Source organism: Oenanthe melanoleuca, chromosome 2 (genome assembly GCF_029582105.1).
Source record: "Oenanthe melanoleuca isolate GR-GAL-2019-014 chromosome 2, OMel1.0, whole genome shotgun sequence".
In the NCBI taxonomy this organism is placed as follows: Eukaryota; Metazoa; Chordata; class Aves; order Passeriformes; family Muscicapidae; genus Oenanthe; species Oenanthe melanoleuca.
In genome coordinates, this window is record NC_079335.1 from 36,285,338 (window position 1) to 36,306,686 (window position 21,349).

The 21,349-nt window shown below is 41.3% G+C and overlaps 1 protein-coding gene across 1 annotated transcript in view; it reads right to left on the bottom strand.

Annotated features, from left to right (window-relative positions):
- Positions 1–18,176, bottom strand: part of CLVS1 (clavesin 1) — a 100,212-nt gene extending 82,036 nt beyond the window's left edge. Inside the window, exons 1-2 of the mRNA XM_056482978.1 lie at positions 17,701–18,176; positions 6,535–7,152 (exon numbers count right to left, since the gene is read on the bottom strand). Of these exons, the coding sequence (XP_056338953.1) occupies positions 6,535–6,923 (389 nt within the window). The 5' untranslated portion in view covers positions 6,924–7,152; positions 17,701–18,176. The remainder of the gene's footprint in view (positions 1–6,534; positions 7,153–17,700) is intronic.
- Between the last annotated feature and the right edge of the window lie 3,173 nt (positions 18,177–21,349).

Sequence of the window (21,349 nt, forward strand, 5' to 3'; positions counted from 1 at the left end):
TATTAAATAGCTGGCCAGAGAATTAATTTTTTTTATTTCCCTGACTCTTTTCAGTCTGTTCCTACTGCAATGCCTGAATTTGCCTTGGCTGCCTTAGTTAGGTTGGCAAGATAGGAACTGATTGGAATATTAGATATTTAGAAAACTTGATTAGAGAAGTTCTGTGACCCAAAAAAAAAAAAAAAAAAAAAAAAAAAAAAAAGAAAGTGTTCTGGTCTCTTCCTACAAAGCCTCACCTCAAAAAGCTATTTATAGGAGCATTCATTCAAAGTTCAAAAGGGCAAAGAACCATGTGGGATGTCACATTGCTGGCTGCCTACTGCTCTGTGGATGTAGCTCTGTTATGGTGTTCTTTTGCAGATCCCATGTGAGGGTGACACATACAGGCCAGGTAGGACTATGGGTCATTCTTTTAGGGACAAGTGTAATCACAACTGTACACATCTTCTCCTTTCTGACACCCAGACATAAACTCTCATGCAAAAATGGAGTCTCTTGAGAGTCTGGGAAGCAAAGCAGGGCACATATATGTGTGCCTATGTGTTCGCTGTGTATATGTGTTTGTGTATTTATCAGCTGTCCTTCTTTCCACTTTATAAAGCATGGGAATTGGATTTAGTTTCTTTTCACCACAGGAGGAAGGTGGCATAGAGCCACTTTCCAGTCTGCCCTACATTTTCCTGTGTTATCCTGCAGGTGAGCTCCTCCAGCTGTTTCTCACCCCCAGGCACTGTCCTTCACAGCTCTTCAGTCAGCCCTCAGCCCAACACCATCCAGTCACCTCTTCCCTCTCAAAATGTGTTTGCTTGCCAATCCCTCTCCATGGATTTTTTTTTTCTTTTCAGTCAGGCTTCTCTCATTCTTCAACATATGCTTCATAACTTTCCCAGCTGTTGTTTTTCTTTCTCTTTTTCAGACATTTCCTCTGTCTTCCTGGATTCCCTGTGCAGCCCAACAGAGGATTCTCATTTGTGTATGTCATCCTGCTGTCATTCACATGGGCTACAATTGCCTTCCCAAATATACTTCCATAATAAATGGTACCAACTGAATCAAGTTGTCGGCTGCAAGCAAATTAAAACATTCCAAGACAGAGCTTCTTTCTGTCTTCTTTGTCCAACATTTAATTTGCACATCTGTTACTCTTCAAAATGAGTATTCTGCTTATGCTATGCAGCCTTCCTCTGCTATCCTGATTCTGCTACCATTTCAGACCAGCTCAGTAATGTAATATGAATTACTTTTTTATATAATATGAATTACTTTTTTATTCAGTGTGCTTCTAAGCTGTTTATTGGTCAATGCAATGCTTGAACCACAATGTCAATCTGCATTACTGTAAGCATCTCCCAATACTGAATCACTAGCTCTAACTAAACCCAAAGTCTTGATGTATAGAAGTCATTATGGTGGTAGGGCTGGCTGCACTGCAGCTGCAATCTCTCATGATGAACAGACATGAGGCTGAATTATTGCCACAGTTTGCCTGTGACTATAAATCAGTCTCAACAGGTGCTTATTCTCTCATTTTCTATTTAGTACCTTAGACTATGCTTGAAATATATTAGAACAATCAGCACTTGAGATGTATTCTTTAATACAGACAGGATCTGATGATGATAATATCCTTGCAATTACACCACTTTGAGCATTTTCAGGAAGGACATACTTGGTTTTATCATAACTTTTAAGATATTTATAGCTGTTGGTTTACCTCTATGTCAGAATATTTCCTTTCCCTTTAGTGCCAGTACACTGTCCTACAGAATGGTAAGTAGCATTTGAGATTCTCTGGGTAATAAAAGATGGTTTATGGCCAGCAGTTGACTTAGAATTCTATGTTGTAAAGAAAGCAGCAGGTTTTCCCTTCCTGACTCACAGACTTTTTGGAGCTATGTGACAGCTTCTAAGGCACAGACAGGAAGACAGAAATTAATTACCAACTTACTGAAAAAATCTATGAAAAACATTCTGCCCCCTACCCCAAGCCCTATTTGCAGAGGACTGTGATTAGAGTCCTTCTTCTGGCTCTCCACACAAAAATAAATTTTACTCTGGCTGAACAAACTTGAAAGAAACACTTTTGCCTCAAAGATTAACAAACACCTTCTGCTGACTTACTTGCTCACCCAAAGCTCCATCTCCTTGGTGTATGAGCAGCATCTATTAGAAGACAGCAGCAGACATAGGAACAGCTGTGGAGGTTACTGAAGGAATCCAACAGCTGACAAGTCCCTCTTACCCAACTTCTTTAAAAGCTTCAGTTTCACTACAGGTGGATCAGAGGAGTGAGGGATTAGATTTGGTAAGGGTGATGGAATGAAACAATGTGAGAAAGAGTATTTGTATTCCAGCATATGGATCATTGTTCTTTACATTCAATCTTTATTCAGGTCTCATCAAAACTGTGTGTATGCATTTGGTTGTTTTACAAACTGGAATTTTTTATCATGCAAATTATTTAATCAAAAAAATTAATTATATTATCAGTTTGACATCCTTACCTGTCTTTACTGCAGCACAAATTTGCATTCAAAATAAGGTGCTCTGTAAGCTGTAGTGTAAGTAAAGTCTTTGTGGGTTTCAGGTTCTCACCTTAAGTTCTGATCAAAGTGAAAAATGTCCCTCCCCTGTACTAGTGTACAGTAATACAGCTCAACAGTTTTTTTTCTCCCTCACTATGGAACTTATCTGATCTCTTTCTTTTCTATTCATCTGCTCATTTTCATTTATCCAATACTGAATAAGTGAAAATGAAATTATTATGTGATATATGATAATGATATGTGATTAATTTTAAGTAACAGATCCAAAATATACTATGTACGACCTGGAGAGAAAGTGATTACATCATCTCTAAGAAATCTGCCTGAACAATGGAGAGAAATCAAATCTATGCAGAACATGCTAAATAAGTATAACTCTGGAACCATGATAGACCTCAGCTAGTGATTTGGCAATAAGAATTATCATCCCCTGTGGTTTTTTCCCTGTCATCAAAAAGGTTTTGGTCAAAACAACCATCATTATATTTTTTAACTATGTAGAAAAAAATAAAATTCTTGACAGTGAGCTTTGCAGATGTCACAAACCCCTTGAAATGATAATTGGGGATCAGGACATGTTTAGCTCTGCACAAGGGCGCGAATCACATGCTAGACTGTGCCCACATTATGGATGAGAATGTATGACACATTTACCAGTGGCATTTATATTTTAGGAAACTGACTTGAAAGCAAATTTGAGCTGAACAGGAGCTCAGAATGGAATAGAGTAGTTAAGAACAGAGTGACAATCTTGTGTCTAAAAGGAAGAAACTATTGAACAGATGAGATAAGGTTATCACTTGATGACTTATTAGCAAAAAATTTTGTTCAGTTCATCCACCTGCACCTTAGCAACAACACTAAAATGATAGGAACAGCCCAGAAAAGAATCATGAAGATTATTTCAAACCTGGAAAATCTTCCCAATTCTGAGAGCAAAGAAGTCAAAACTGTTTATGCTTTGGTATCTTAAATGTATTGTGATGCATTAAGTTAGTGGATTGCTTTGCAGAACATTCTCTTTGCTGTGCTGGCTGCTCAAGGGTGTGTTCCTTACCTTGTGGACAGCACTAAGTTGTTTTTTTCCTTGAAGAAAAGGGTGTTAGGTGTTTTACTTTCCCCATGGTTAAAGGAGAACACAAGAACCCCTGCTGCAGAGTCACTAAAGCACTATATTCTTGCTCCCTGTGACTTACCCCACAGCGCCGCCTCCCCAGTGAACTCAAAAATAGGTTAAATGTGACCTGGTCAGGACACAGAGGTACAAACATGGGAAGCTGTCATATTTTTGTGGTACATTTAAGCTAACACGATCTAGCAGCTGGAAGCTGAAGCTTGAAACATTGAGGCTGGAAATTAAAACCTAGTTTGCTAGAGATGTCAGGTCTATCAGTTGCACTCTGATGGCTGAAATTCCAAATGTTTCTGGAAGCTTACATGGAAATTCTATCTTTGACACAGGGAATACCTTAGAAACATTTCGGTTCTGATTTGTCCAAGCAGTCATATTACACAAATAATGACATTTCCTGTTAAAAATCAATATATTTATAAGCACAGAAAGTTTCAAGGCTCCTTCTGCCTCTTTGACATGTGGCACCAAAAGCAACCATACTCCCAGGCATAAATGGTATGAACATCTGGACTGAAAACCAATTTACGGCCTATAGCTATTCTGAATTTAACAGACCCTTCAAAAATTATTATTTCTTTATAAACAACCCGTCATAAATTGGAATTTGACCACAAAGAAAGAGAAGGCACATCCAGTGGCAAATGAGATTAAAGTTAGGAAGGGCAGGATGAAGGCTGAGCTCCTACTCTTGCAGGTCTATGGAAATACAGCCAATTCCATTTGTATTCAGCTGAAATGAGAGCTTGTGAACATCTTGCCATCACTGAAGACACACCTGCAGAAAGGTTGCCCAAGACACATTTATGTAAGATGTGCACAATGCCTGTTTTAACTCCTTTGTAAAAATTGTGTTTCTTCTGGTCAATAACCTGTTCACATGCTGCTTAATAGGACATTGCACTCACTTGTTTCCTTCCCCTTAACAGCTTTTCCTCTGGTTGATTCTTTTAGACAGTAAAAATGGAGGGGGACATCCATTTACTTACAGCCCAAATCCTGTTCCAAATCTCTGTTGCACCTGGAGTGCCACAAATGCCCATAAAAAAAACCCACTTTTTGTCATCTGAATCGACAGAAGAGAGGAGGCTGAACTGAGGTAAAATTTGCACATGATTTTTAATGTCACTGAGGAGTCTTAGGAAAGTACATCCTATGCTTTTTACCTCACCTTTTCCTCTTTGAAGGTTAAAATTATATTTTCAGAAATATGCAGGGTTGCTTTGGGTTTTGCACAAACAGACATACACACGCACATACACATGGACGAATATTAAAGGTCTTGCAGAAAATATGAGCCAAAATCTGACAGGAATCATTATTCTGTCAAAGTTTCATTGCAGGAGCCTTAGACACCAGCAATCTCAGCTTTCCAAGAGCAGGACTGATGTACAAGGTTAATCATAAGGATTCATTTTGTTGAGGGATCAGAAACCCAAAGCTGGCTCTATGTAATACCTAAATCCCTTAATGCAACCAGCAGAGCCACAGTGCTTCTGTCCTCTAAAGCTGATGCTTTCTATTAATTCCAGATACCTGTGCATTCATCTTTCTTTTCAGACCAATTGCTAACAGAAGTGTTTTGTGGTTGAGAGAAAGGCAAACTTGCAGTTCAGAAAGACAGGAGATAAACTGCTGGCCTCTTTGTAGTTAATAGGGCTTTTATTACTGCCCTCAGTTCACAATTTCACCAAACATGTTTGATTAGGCAAAGTTACACTTCTGTATCATTTTCTGTACATGTATTCACATGCAAATTTTCATTTTCAGAAGCATTTCTGAACTCCGCTTTTCACATGGCAGTGAAAGGTTTTCCCAGAAATTAAATAGCATGAAAAATTGCAAGTATATGTGTTCTCTAATAGTTTCTATGATGTAAATTCAAAGCTCCAATCCATTGACTCTTAAGGATAAAACTTTTTCATCGAAAACTTTAGACCGTGGCAAGACAAAACCCTATCTGGAAATCATCAGAATTGATGGTACTTAAAACCTGAATCTGAATTTTTTTCTTTCATATGAATTTTATCAAGGTTCAACAGAACACATGGTAACCCTACAGTAGATTACACTTCTCCATCTCACCATGAAGGCAGGGAAAATGGAATGGAATAGCTTACAAAGATGATGTCAATGTGGACATGATATTCCTGGACTAGCCCCCTTTCTCTGTACCACTTCAAATAGGTGGTGAAAGCTGACTGAACACATTAACATTTAAGGACATTATTTTATAATCATATATATATCTTTGTTTGTACCACTCTGTAAAGAAATGGCCTGAACAGAAAATATGCTTTGTGTGAATCTCCCATTTACCAGACTGACAACATAGAGCAACCAGAGTGCGTAGAAATCACAATGCAGTTTGTGGAAATAGAGCAGAGACTGCAATTCCCAAAGTGGTTCAAACAAACAAACAAGCAATCTGTTAGAAAGTCTGGAGAATAAATATCGTCAGTTTCTTCTGCAAAAGGAGAGCTACAAGAATCTCCATATGTTCTGAGATGCTTTCTGTCAACCTGTTTGGCTGGTCCATGATACAGCTGAAGTAATTGTATGATAGGCATTAATGTACATATAGCAAAAAGACATTATCTGGCTAAAATTTGGAAATATTTCTTTGAAAAACTCTGACATGAGCTACTTACATGATATAGCCTTATCTCTCAAAGGTTCTATGCCCTAAGAATGAGGACTGGCAGGTGATCAGGTGAGATGGAAGTTAGAGCGCAATGAAGGTATGGTTACAAAACCTTTTGCTGGAAATGGCCCTGCTGCTCCAAAGATGGCCACAGATATTCCCTTGTGAGTTGAGTGTGTGTGTAAAAAGATAAGGACACTATCTACATTTACCTACTCTGATCCCAGTTGGCTGCAAAAAGCAGAAGAATCTTCCTGCCGCAGTGGTCGCGGTTCTCCAGCACGCCCGGAAAGCCGTCTGTCAGAGCCCGCTTGATTCCTGGGTCGTCAGCCTTGAAGTTCTTGAACATATCCAGGTTTAACTGGCGGTACTGGAAGTACTGGGCCAGCAGCCTGAAGGCCTCAGTCTGGTGAAACTTTCTGGCTCGGAGAAATCTCAAGATGAAGGCATCATCTGTACGTAAAAACCCAATGTCAGGCCTGGTGATGATCATGTCCCTGACTTGCTGGATGTCCTGGTGCAAAATGTCTGGGTTTTCATTCAGTTCCAGGCGGGCTTTCTCTATAGTCTCTGGACTGAGCCCAGCTTGCAAATGGGTCATCTCTGCAAAAACCTCTTCTCCAAATCCTTGACTTCGGATATTTTAGTGGAAGTGCTGATCCCATTCAACTGATGGTCTGCTGTGAGTGTGAGCCATTCAGATGCTTTTTGCTACCAAGCTGATATTTAGCAAGTAGAAGCAAAAGACTTTTCTTATTCTTGCAAAGTAACAGCCAGTTCACATGTACTATAATCCATCCAAAGGAAAGTGCTGTTTATTCCACCACTTACTAAAAGAAAAAGAAAATACATAAAAGAAAGATTAAATGTGTATATAAAGCTTGTAGGAATGCATTTCTGAATTTACTTAGCCATAAAATTTCTTTGTGTAGGAGGATACCAGTCACACAATTTCAGAATGGGTGCATTTAAAATAAGGCAATCACTAACATCTTGAATGTATGTTTTCAGGCTTTCAGAAAAGCAATCTGAGTTATTGACAATTAAAATTAAGCTGTATCAACCTGCTATTAGAATACACTTCTTAAAGTTGTCTTACAGAAGTGTGGGAGTTGCAGCATCCCTAACTTCAAAATAATAGTAATTTTTTTCCACCATTTACAGGAGCAACATTTAAGTTTCAGAAGTAGCAAATTTACCCTCATCATACTAAGTATAACAACTGTTTGACTTGGTTTTATCACCTGTACTATCAGCTTGTATCTCTCCTTGAATAAGACCCTGAGTTGACTGTAAAACTGATTAAAAAAAAACAACAAAACAACAAAACTCCACCAATACCAGTGATAATTTCTACTTTTTAGAAACTCACTGGAAACATTTCTCCCATTGAGTCTCCCATTGAGACTCAATATGTCTTCATGGGAAACTGCCCACAAATAAGGTTCTTGATGTATCCAATCTGCCAGGGCTGGTGTTTCAGTTGAAAAGAGGAGTATTTTATTCAAAATTCCTTTTTTCAGTATATTGTAGTTTTCCTGAATAACTAGTTCTGAATTTCATTTTGATTTTCATACTTTACCTAGAATTTGTTTGTACAAGTGTTAGAAGAAAATCTGCTTAAGCTGTTATGTATGAGCAAAATGGTACAGTGAATCTCTTACATTTCAGTGACATAATTAGCAAGAGGCTGTCATCCAAGTCTGTGTAGATACACTTGTGTGAAATAAGATCAAGGTCTGTTCCAATGTGATATGTGTGTGGGGAAAGATCAAGATTCATACAATTTTTCAGCCATCACAGAAACAGACAAGCAAACATCCCTCCCCCCAACTGCTTAACTGATCTCTCTTTCTAATTTCTGAAAAAGAAAAATTGGTTTTAAAAATTTAAAGGGAATCCCTCAGTGAAAGACATACTTTTTGTATTTGAAGAAAGCTGTTTGGAAAGTTATGAATTATTAATAGCAAAACAACCATTTCATTCAGCTACTCCCCTGGGTTCAGAATTCTCAGGTCAAACAATGGGGAGAGCAGCAGCCAAAGCATTTCTTGGTCCCAGATTTGCTCAAAGTTATGTTGCAGGACCTGGAAGTCAATGAGCTCAAAAGATGCCTCAGTTCCCTGCTTTGTGACCTTGCATGTTATTGATAAAAACTACATTTTAGATGCCATAGCTGCAGCCCCAGGATGAAATCCCAAAATTTAAATACAGAGTGTTTCTGCATATTTGCTTAAAGGACATTTGTGGTGGGAGATAAGCTTTTCATTTAACAGCAATATGAATTGGACTTTTCTGTGGCTGACACAAAGGAGAGTTTATTAAGCATCCTCTTTCTGTATTCACTGTGGAGCTGGAGTTGAAAAGAGCTACCTGCAGAGCAGAGTATCTGGTGATTGATCAGCCTGGGAAAACTCAAGGAAAGGCAGAGCTGGGAGAAAAGAGGGCTTTGAAAAGGCACTATAGAGTGCAAATTATTCCAGAAAACAAGTCCCCAGGTTTTGAGGGGTAGTCCATGAGTGCAGGCTATTCAACTCTTAAAGAAATTAGAGGTGTAATAAAGGTGGGCTCCTTATATAAAAATAAAGTAATGGCTATTTTCTTTACTCTTGCCTTTATTAGACAAAATTAGAATAACTCCAATGGTATCAACTGAATTCCATTGATGTAAAATTACAGGCCATAGAAAAACCAGGCTAATATTTTGTGACTGAGATCTCAAGTTAATGGTGACATCAGCATTTTCTTGCATAAATCATAGGTTTAGTTACAATTGCCTCCATAAGCTAGTTAGGAGAACTATGAGTATTTAAGGGTGACACTGTTTCTGGGGGACTGTGGTGCCAGGGTTGGACCCTCCCTAGTTTTAACAGCAAGTGTAGAGTATGGAAACTTTTTGTTCCCAAGGGTGTCAAGCAGAGATCTGGAAGCAAGAAGCATATCTGGGGTCTGCATTAGCTCTGGCTTGGGACTTAGTGAATGAATTACAGCACCTTTAGCATTTCTGTAGCTCAGTGTCTTAGGGTGACTGCATGATGCCTGCATCCTCAATCATCTGTTCTGCTGATGCTGGATATTGAGTTCTGCACCTTTGAGACTGGTTCTGAGAGCAAAGAGGGGGAACAAGAAGCTTGCAGTTTGTTTTCAGAGACTGCACTCACTCCTGAGCATTCCTGCTCCTGGACTGTGCTGTTTGCAGCAAGGACAGACAGCAGGAGAGCTCTCTGTTACTTTAAAGTTAGTTTTCAGCTAGCTGAGGCAGAGGAGTTCCCCAGACTATGGTTTTTTGTTTTTTTTTTTTTTTCTTGGAATTGTTCAAGCCTGCTCTGGTCTGAAAACCCAGAAAAACACAAGGAGCTCACACCTGTGTCCCACCAGGGCCCAGGACATGACATTTCCCAACTCTGGAGGGACTGATGAGAGACTGAGTGAGCCAAGACACCCTCACAACAAGGAATTTCTGAATTTGCCATCTCTTCAGAACAGCAAGAAATTTTATTGTTTAATATTATTATTTTTTTTTTTTTTGCTTGTGAATTCTTTGCTTGTTAAATAAACAGTTTTTTTCCACTTTTCTCCAAAGAAATCTTTTCCCAAACAAGTTGGGGGAGGCTTGAGTCTGCTTTCTAGAGGGACCCCTTTGGAAGTTTCCTCCCAAATTTGCCCTAAACCAGGACACTTAGAATCACAAAATTGTGGAACAGCTGAATGTTTTAGTTTGTAGGGGATCTTTGGACATCATCTGGTCCAACCTCCCTGTCTTGGGCAGCAACATCTTTCACTGGATCAAGTTTTTCAAAGCACCATTCCACTTGATTTAGAATATTTCCAATGTTTGGGCATTCACAGCTTCTCTAGGAAACTTGGTTCAGAGCTTCACCACCCTCATAATAAAAAAATTTCTTCTTTATATCCAATCTGAATCTGTCCTCTTTCAGTTTAAAAATGTTAGCCCTTGCCCTATTACTACAGGTCCTAGTAAAAAGTCTGTGACCATGTTTCTTGTGAGCCCCATTTAGGTACTGGAAGGTGCTGTAAGTCTCCCTGGAGCCTTCTCTTCTCCAGGCTGAGCCATCCCAACTCCCTCAGCCTGTCTTCATAAGAGAGGTGCTCCAGCTCTCTGATCATTTTTGTGGCCCTTCTCTGGATCAGTTCTAAAACATCCAAGGATTAGCAGCAGATAACAGTGACAAACACACACACACATACACACACACACACTTCCTAGTGGTTCATCCATTTTCTAAGAGTTTATGGGACTAAAACTGTCTCTACCTCCTTTTCTGTCCCCACCTCCACCAAGATGCTTCTTTGACAATAAGGTAAATTCTTGAAAGGTCAAATGCAGACTGCTCCAGAAGAAAATGAGATTTGACCAAGGAAATTAAGACTTTTTATTGGTTCCCCAACTATTTAATGTCAAAAAATTATTCTGCTTATTTTTATTAAATTTTCCTACTGTTTTTTAACTAATTTAAATGCTCAGGATTATTCCAAGGTAAGTGAGATCCATTCATTTCTTGTCAGATGTTTTTAAATGCATTTCAGAGATTTCTGATAGTGAGCTGAGCTATAACCATGGATTACAGTTATCTATAGATTATCCTGATTATCACCTGGAACAGACTGCACTAAAATACTTTATTGGTGTGAAGTTATATATTGCAAAATAACCTAAAATGTGTATGGACAATTTTGTCACTCTCAGAATTGTAGGGCAAATCATGAAGTTAGCAATCCACACTAGCACCATTGCCTTCAAGGAGCCTGATATACATCAGTGAAGGATTTGGTTCTCCCACTGCTAACTTTGACAATAAATTTAGTGCTCCACAGCTACCCAGTTTAACTGTCACTGCACTTTCTCAAATGGTTCTGATTTATTCTGATTCCCAAGATATAACAGAAGCTTCATCTCCATTTTCACCTCCTCCCACACATGGCACTTTCTCCTTCTCTTCCGGTGTTGTGCACAGCTCTGATCCATCTGCCAATTTTTTAGATGTTTACATCTTTGTTCAGTTTGGTACAGGGTTGTTTTTTCTTCCAAATGAAGATGCTGGCCTTCTTTTTCCTATTTTGAATATTGTTGCTGTGTTTTGGCACACCAGACTGTATTATAGTCTCAACAGCTGTTTTTCTATCTTGTGACTCTTTGTTCCCAAGAGACTATTTGCTCTTCTAATGTCTTTTCACAGCCACTTATAGTAAATCATCCCTCCAAAGGAGCAAAATTCAGCCTTAAATGAAAAAAAATTACAGAGATTTGAAACACAACATACTAAAACCAAAACAAGAAGGGAAATTTCCACCAAAATTGTGGTGTCACATAAAATTTTGGCTAATTCATTTTCATTCCCAGCAAGGGAATGACAAAGGAGAGTGAGTGCTCAGAATGGATAACATACTGAAAGTGGGGTACAATTTTCAGACAAGCAGCTTATATTTTTGCGTGATCCTCAAAAAAAAAAAAAAAAAAGTTAATGATAAAATGCACAGTAATATTTACTGCACAAATTAAAATGAAAATAACACTTTTTCAAAGTATGCAAAGCAATTTCCATTCAAAGATTTTAGCATGCCTTACTGCTCTCTCTTCAGTGGCAGCTTCTGGGTCAGCATTCAATCCCTATTTGCACAGCATGCCCTGGAAAATTGGGCCCTGGAAAATTGGGCCAAAACTTGCTTTCAGTGATGATGGCAATTGTGTGGATCATTTTGTTCCTGCCCACTTATCAGTCCCTGCAACAACATTTGCTTCTTTAAGCACCTCATGTCCATTTGGCCCTTCCCCATCCAGTTCAGTTCCAGAAAGATTTTAGCTCTCTTAATCCACCAAGTGTTTTCCATCCAGTCCAAAGCCTATCTGCCATCTGAAATTTCATTACCACAATTTTCAAACTGAGAAGGCACTAACATTTCACCCTCACCTGGTGTTAGGAGGTATGACTGCCAGGGTTTGGTTCATTATATAATTCCTAGCTCCTAGCATTTATACAGATATTAGCAGCTGAAGTCATGCCAGAGAGGAAGGGAGTGGGCAGGGAGGGAAGGAAAATGGTAATACAGAATGATTTTTTCTCAGAGTGTGGGTGTCATCTCATTAAATTTCTTTTTGAAAAATATTTTTATGTTAATTCTGGAAAATCTCTTAGGGCTATGTTCTGCTTGGCAGGGGTTGGTTGCTCCATAATGACAGGGGAGGATGAATCCATCCCAGTACCTATAGGAATGGTTCCTATGGCCCTTTGTGGCCTTGTGATACCTTAGTAGAAACCTGCACTGGAAGTGGAGTAGTCAGACCTAGAATGGAACCTACCCCAGCTCCATAATCCAATTTCAAAAGAGAAATGAGTATGATTGAGTCTCTTTTGTCCTTGGCTGCAGGAGCCTGGCATCTTCCACAGATTGTGGGGAGGAGCACAACCCTGAGTGATTTGTCTGAGATCCCAGAGGGCACATTTCAGAGAGCTGGGAACAGATCACATCTCTCCTGAGCCATAAGCCTACATGATAACATCCAGGGAATCTTTCCCCATCACCCCCTTGACCCCTTATCAGACTTTCTCTTACTTGTTCATGTCTCCCTTGTACTGAGGAGCCCAGAAGAGGACACAAGACTCCAACTCTGGCCTCACCACTACTTCTCTCTTTCCTAAAGGACTAGATTCTCCCAGTGAACATAAATGAGTTAAATATTGAAAGTCTTTCTGCTCCAAGTACTGGTGCTTCTGCAAACCTTCTCCAGGGATTTGTTGCTTCTTGTCATTATGAAAATAGTGAATGTTTGTGACTGTAACAGCTGTGTGGGGAATTTGATGGTTTCTCTCATTTTCCCAGGGTAGAATCTCTCAGCTCAGGTACAAAAACTAACATTTCCTTCAGTTCAGTAAAATCAACACATGAATTTCTACTCATTCTATAATATTCTTGTTAGTTTTAGTTACAGATTGCCCTCAGGCTACATCTAAATGTCCAGTGGTGGTAATTTAGTCATGGCACAGCACAAAACACAGCAGAAACTCAACTGATCTTCACTGCTCTCTGCACAATATGTAGGGCAGGAGTGTCTGCAGCACTGACCTGAAGTTGTCCTGCTATTCCTACAAGCTGCCAGGCAGGAGGAGAGACAGACAAGGTTGTCTAGCAAACATAAAATTTAAATACTACCCCGTTATCTTTTGACCTAAAATGTGCATAACTATCTGAATATGCCAAGGAGGGGAACTTATACAACACAGAAATTAAAAAGTTAAACAAAACAGCTTTAACCTCAAGAGTTTGGTTAAATTTTTCTTCAAATAATAGATTTTAAGATGTAAATATTCAGTAATCACAGATAATCTGCAAAGCCCTATGTGTGGCCTGATCTGTGGCATGCCAAAGAAGCAGCAGTTTATGAGGAACTTCCATAGTGCAACCATCACCCTGGCTGCTATGGGACAGAGGTCAGTTCCTCCAATAATACAGAAACATCTTGCAGCAGAAATTAACAGCATGTAAAACATTAATTATGACCCCCAAGCCTCATAATGATATAATATGCAGAAATCTGATAGCACACAATCATAACATTGGTGTCTGAAAATGCCTAAATTCTGCACAAGTTGTGCTACAACATCTGCACAAAGATATACAGAAGAAGGAACAGAATATATTATCAAGATATTCAGTACTGCATGTCTAATAATATTAAGTTTATCTAATTTTGCAGTTCTTTTACTCCATGTTTTGAAAAATTATGTTCTTTCAAAAAATATGAAATGCAATGGTGATACACGAGTGTTGACTTATTTTGGCTTTATATATTATGCCAGAGGAAAGCATCTGTGGCATATCATGGGAAGGGGAAGGGGAAGGGGAAGGGGAAGGGGAAGGGGAAGGGGAAGGGGAAGTGGATTTCTGCATCCAGGAATTAATGCAATCCTCCTGGGATTTTTTTCTCTCATTCCTACTGGAGTCTGAGCACAAAGACAAAGCATATAGAAATTTCTCCAAACTTGTAGAAATAAAGCTTAATATAACTATATAATACCATGTAGGTTTGTTTTCTCAGTGGAGGAGCATATCAGACTTAAGGAGTTTATTTCTATAAATACTACTGAAGGAAAAAAACTAACAAAGCAAACCAAAATCCCACTAAAGTGTTTGGAAATCCTCAAATTAAATCAACTGAACAGCATTAGATCAAGAGGGAAAGGAATTACACTCATCTGACGAAAACCATGTGAACTTCTGCTCAGTTTTTCCACTCTATAAGAGACTAATGTTGCTTCCTTTTTCCTTGTTTCATTTTAACTAGTAGTACCCAATTGTCACATCTTGTTTGTGTCTATGCCAGAGAGATTCTACAGTACAAGGCTGTGAGAGAAAATAAAACTCACTTGCCAAGCAATAGCACAATTGCTTCAATAAGTGCATGCTTAAGTTAACAACAGCATGACTTTACAGTCTTTATGAAGGAAATATTCTCCATCCTTTTATGAGGCTGATGATTACTATTTCAACTGACATAGTCCTTTTTTGGAAGATGAGGAGGCTGCTGTTACATATTTCAGTGAAATGACGCCTGTGTTCAAGGCATGTAGAGTTTCAGGAATTATGACCCAGTGCTATGGCGTGGATTCTGCAGTTCCTCCACTGCTGAACTCAGTGGCACTGCTTGCACTACTACTCAGCAGCACTCAGTGCTACTCAGAGTATCCTGTCACTGCAACAGATTTTAAGTTATAAATTATGATATCATAAATCAAGAAGGTTTTTTTTTTAAAACGTGGCAGTATCTTTCATTGCTTTGTGTTTGCCTTATGAAAGTCTAATTTTTAGAAAATACTCTATAGTTTGTAGAAGTAGATGAGTCAAAAGAATTCTTAAAATAATCATCAGCATTTTATAACAGATACATGACAGCACAAGCTGCCCCTGTAAACTTCAAGCTGGGATATAGACTGCAAATGAGGAAAAGCTCTACAAGGTTATCTGACTTATCATTATAGGAAAAAGTAAACCAGTACCTTCACTATGCAGGGCATGGCATAATACTGTTACATAATATCTCATGTAGATGTTGGCATTGTATTAACTTTTAGTACTGGAGATAATCCATGTTATCATCTGATTACTCAGAAAGCACATGAAAGCAGACTTTCTGTAATTTAATTTTTCCTTCCAAATATGATCCTGTCACTATTTAGTAATGGACAAGGAGTAGCCATCTGCTCCTTAACTTAATTATTCACAGAGCTTGTTAAAATTGAGGAATCAGCATTTGATAAGGGGAAGCTCCCTTTCTCCTATGACCTTCCTCACCCACTCAGGATTAAACCATTGCAAACAGAATTAAAGTCAGGCCAGTAGCACGCATGGGGTTTCTCCAGCTGTTATTTGCTTTGCATTTATTTTCTGTATGAACACCCTTGCTTCTTGCAGAGACCAAAACTTAATTCTTGACTAACTGCAGCAGAGGACCCACACACTAGGCATGATTCACCTCACTTCTTCCCAGCACCCATCACTGTTTACCACTAAGACAGCAGTAAAAGTGACTGACCTGGCACATTCTCCCCTCCCTCTAATTGCTCATCCCTCTTTGGAATGAGTGCAACTGGTCAAAACAGGCAACAATTTGCTGAGGAGCAAACAGATATCTGCTGCTGTTTGACAAGCTCCTGTATGTCAACTCTTGGCTGTAGCCCTACCTTCATCAACTCAACTCCCAGTTTTAGCCCTTTCCTCCACATGCCTCTCATGCCTCCCCAGTCTCAAATTGGATCTGGACTTTCCCTTCCAACTTGTGCTCTTTTCCTTCCTTTTCCAGCTCCTGAGCCGCCAAGCTGATTTTTACAGTCCCATGCCCCCTTTCAGGAAGGAGTGAGGCTGGTGATGGAGAAAGAAGACAAGAGAGGAAAAAAGGGTAGGAAAGTGAGAAATATGGGGAAACAGGGGCAGGGAGGCAAGGAGGCAAGGGAGCAGGTCAGGGAGGAGAGCAGACAGGGAAGGCAGGATGCAGGAAGGCAGAGAGAAGAGAATCAGAAGTGGGGCAAGGACGACTGGAGGAAGAAGAGACAGGATATATAGGAGGCAGGAAGCAGTAAGCAGGGCAAGGAGAGGCAAGGGAGACAGGTGAAGCAGAGAAGGGGGGGAGGTAAGGGAAGTAGAGATTGCAGGGCAGAGAGGCAGGGAGCAGGATAAGGAGACAGGGAGGGAGCAGGCCAAGTAAGAGGCAGAGGAGGCAGAGCAGGGAGTCAGGGCAAGCATGAGACAAGCAGTGGAGGCAGAGAACAGGGAAGGCAGTGAGCAGGGGAAAGAGGCAGTCAGGGCAAAGGGCAGCAGGGAAGCAGATGCAGGAGACGAAGGCTGGCAGACAGGAGAGGTATGCTGGGAGGCAGGAGGTAGGGCAGGCAGAGAAAAGGGCAGGCAGGAGTCAGCAGCCAGAACTGGCAGGAGGCAGGGAACAGGAGGAGCAGAACAGGCAGCAGACTGGCAGGGAGTGGGAAACAGGCAGCAGGCTGGGCAGGCAAGGAGTAAGGCAGGCAGCTGGCAGAGAGCTCGGCTGGAAGGACGCAGGGAACGGGAGGGAATAGGGCTGGCAGGAGACATGGAGCAGGACGGAGCAGGGTAGTCAGGACGGTAGTCGGGGGAGCAGGGCAGGCAGGAGGGAGCAGGGCAGGAAGGGGGAGTAAGCAGGGAGCAGGAAGGGGGAGCAGGGCAGGCAGGGGGAGCAGGAAGGAAGGGGGAGAGGCAGGGAGAAGGCAGGAAGGGAAGGGAAGCAGGCAGGGAACAGGAGGCAGCAGGGCAGGAAGGAAGAGGAGCAGGAGGGAACAGGGCAGGCAGGAAGGGAAGGGGAGCAGCAGGGAACGGGCAGGAGCAGCCGGGAGCCGGAGGGAGCAGGAAGGAGCCGGCAGGAGCAGCAGGGAGCAGGCAGGGAACAGGGCAGGAAGGGAAGGGGAGCAGCAGGGAGCAGGAGGGAGCCGGAGGGAGCAGATAGGGAACAGGAAGGAGCAGGCAGGAGCAGGCAGGAGCAGCCGGGGCCGGCAGGAACAGAGAGCAGGCAGGAGCAGCCGGGGCCGGCAGGAGCAGAGAGCAGGAAGGAACAGGCAGGAGCAGAGAGCAGGCAGGAGCAGAGAGCAGGCAGGAGCAGCCGGGGCCGGCAGGAGCAGAGAGCAGGAAGGAACAGGCAGGAGCAGAGAGCAGGCAGGAGCAGCCGGGGCCGGCAGGAGCAGAGAGCAGGAAGGAACAGGCAGGAGCAGAGAGCAGGCAGGGCAGTGCCGGGCCGGAGCTGTCCGCCCCGCGGTGCTGAACCGCCGCATCCCGGCCCGGCGGGGCGGGGAGCGCCGAGAGCCGCCCTGCGCAACCCGAGAGAAGGCAAATGCAAATACCTGCACAGCGCCGGCAGCTGCCGTGGGGCGCGGGGGGCTCGTGGGGTGGGCTTTTCCCCCTGTAGATGTCCTTGCTGCTGAGCTGTGTGGGCGAGAAAGATCTCCCGGCTCCCGGGTTCCGGCTCAGATCTCTCTAGAAAACTGAATGAGCGAGCGCCAGCTCCACGGGGCTGTGATTTTTTTTCCTTTTTTTTTTTTTTTTTTTTTTTTTTTTTTTTTTTTTTTTTTTTTTTGGTAGGAGGCGTGTGCGCCAGAGCCTGGGTCCTTCCACCGCCGTCCCCCTGGGTCCTAAGCCCTCCTGCCGCCCGCCCGGCTGCCTCCCGGCGGTCCCGGCGCACCGGGATGCGGGGGATGCGGGCTGGGAGGGGTGGGAAGGGGCTGCTGGCGGCCGGGAGGGCTTAGCTCGGCCGGCTTCCACCCAGAGGAATCGGCTTCACCGCCTGTTTGCTAGCGTCGCCTCTTTCCCAGCGCAAGTCGGGCAGAGCACAGCCTCCTGCGGCACTTACGGCAGCCGTGGAAGGGGTGATCCTAATGGGGGTGGATTGTCGATGCCTTAATGAACATGGCAGCCTGGGTTCGGAGGAGAAGTTTGTCTGGGTCGGACTGCAGGGACTGTCATCAGCAGCACCCACAGCAAACGTTTAGTGAAGGATGTAAAAAACAGGTCAAGCTTCACCCCTGCACTCTCTCAGCCCCTCTTCCAAGTACTTCGGGTTCGGGAATTTCCCAAACAATGTAGTGCCTGTGTTTTCAGTATGAATTTGTCCTCCTTGAATTCTCACTGTGTCTCCTAGAACACATTTCTAGAATGTCCTTCCACAATGTCCTTTGATTAGGACATCTACCTACTTCACAAACTGTGTCGTTTGAGGGATGTGTAAGGTTTAGCTGGTGGTGTGGAAAAAACAGTAAAAGGGAACTCCTGTCATTAAATTAGGTTCTGAAAACCACTTTCTGTACAAGCCTCATAAGACCTATATTAAACTGTACTTGGAAGACTTTGGGTGATGTAATGACCAAATTCACACCCATCTGCTCCTATCAGCACAGTAAACCAAATTAAATGTACTAGTAAAGTGCACTTCTTTTGTTATCCCTGTACATTGTGGAGCACAATTCCTGGGAATTGGTGGATTAAAGTCGACTGGTTTTCTTGGTTTTTTTACTTCGGACACGTTTCCTAAGTCAGTTACTGGAGGATCTTGTAAAGTGAAAACTAGGTGGTAAATGATGAAGATAACAAATTCTGCATAGGAAATGGCTAAATAGGGTAGGATTCTTCAGCATGGAAAAAAGGAGAGAAGAGTAAGTGTAGATAAAGTAGTGGTGTGGGGGTTTTTCCTCATTCATAGTATTTCATAATAAAGAGCAGCCTGAGGAAGATAAACCTGAACAATATCTCAGTATCATTTTAGGAGTAGGAGAAATGAAACCCACTGGGATCTAGTTTTGATTCAAACAGAAGGACATACTTCTTCACAAAATATTTAGTGAATCTGTGGAACTCATTTCCACAGGAATTCACACTTCAGAAAATTGTAGGATGTATCTGTGGAAGAAAAATCCATTAAGGCCCTTTAAACATGGAGCCATAACTATGGCTCAAGAAGACCCCGTTCCACAAATTTCTGAAGGCTGGAGTAATATTTGGGAAAGGATGATTATATCTATGCCCTGCTCTTATTCTTTACCTTAGCCATCCAGTGCTGATCACTGCTGGAGATCGACACTGGGCTGGATGGACCTTTGATCTGACCCAGTACTGGCTTCTCTTATATTCTTACATACAAAGTAGACTTGGAGAATGTGAACACAATTTGATTCCTTTCAGCTTTGTTTTCCCTTAAAAGAGGAAGATCCAGTGGTTTTGCTCTTTTGCAAAGAGTCTACATGGAGAGTCACTTGCTTTTAAGAGGAAACACCCCAATATTAATGAGTGAAGGCAAAAGGAATCTGTGGGGAATCTGACTTGTGCTTTTAGAATGATTTCAATGCAGAATCATTAACTTAGCCCACAGCATGTGTAAAACTGAAATATGAGGTTTTGCATCCTGTGACCCAACCACATTGACTGGAAGAGAAAGAGCAGAAGCTCAAAGGCCAAGAGCTCAAAACTCTCACAAGAGCATTTTTCCCAGCACTTGATGGAAAAGCATTTCCAGCCCCAGAGAAGTTAATGCTCAGTTAGTAAGTAGTCTCATTAGATCATTATTTTCTGAAGAGATATCTGTTTGGAGATAAAACAATAAGCACTCTGTTTTCATAATCCTGTTCCAAGCTTCCACTCTTGCACATATGATAAAGATTAATGTACTAGCTACTGTAACTATGCAGTACTTCCCTGAGAATTGTTAATAATATTAAGTGGAATGAACATGACTCTATAAACCAACTGCCTTAGGCAGTCAAATGAGTTGCCAAATTGGATGTATGCTTAATATTTGGGGATTTAATATTTTTATTCAGTTTAATTGATGTGGTTTTTTTCATCCCTTACTGTTGCTGTTAAGTGACCAGTGCCTGCTGAGCCCCTGGATGATTGACATACACTACAATACTGTGGTAGAAGCAGATCTCTAAATATATTACAGCAGGGCCTTATATTGATCCCAGTGCAAATATTCTTAGGTTTCTTTCTCATCACCACTTTATCACTTCTTCATCACTTTGCACAAAATCTTCTCTGTACTCTGAAAACCATGCTACAGGTCATATCATTCTTTGCATTGTCCCAGTCATTACACTTCATCTGATGTTACAATCTCAGAAAAAAACAGTGTTGAATAAAAAACTTTGAGTTTCATGAAGGTATGCCTGGGACATTAGGAGCTCCCTTGTTGGTGTGCACAGACTGGAGCTGCAGCCCTTTCTCATTTACAGTGTTGAATATACACACTAAGGGGAGAAAAATCTGCTGCTATCCACAGTTTGTCACTGAAGGCATAAGAACTGACTGCAAACATGAAGGGAATAGATCAGTTTTAAAGGGCAGGATATTTTATGCAGCCTTTTCTGAAAGTAAAACAGAAATTTGATATTAAATTTATTCTAAATTTTCCTTCCCTACTGCCACACGTATTGATGCTCTGTTTAAAAAGAAACAAACAAGGAGATAACAAACTTGGAAAGAAAATGTACATTTTTACCACCAGTCAAAAGGATCCAAGTACCTTAACTATCAAGGAAGCCATGGAAGGTCAGAGTAGCTGATTGCTCCATAGTCTAGTCATGATAAATGGTTTGTACTCTCTTTGCTGCAAAATATTTTGTCTTCAGTCAGTTGGACTAGACACACATTCACTTGCAGTACTTTTGACTCCCAAGATGTGCTATGAAACAAGGGGCTAGCCTGAACATTCCTGCATCTCTAATTTTTACTGATATTACTGATATTACTGATATTACTCTCTCATTCATACAAAGCCCAAAACCATTGAAACATTTTAATTCATTACCATAAGGAATGATATTTTTAACCCTAAAAAAAAATTCCAAGGAAGTGGAAATCTGGTCTCATTCTGTCTTAAGATTGAAACAGAGATAATTATCTTTGTAACACAGACACATATTGATCTTTGGCATGTTTTATGGTTATGTTTTATGGTTTTAGGGTTAGGTGCATGTATATTCCTTGGGAAGGGACATTGGA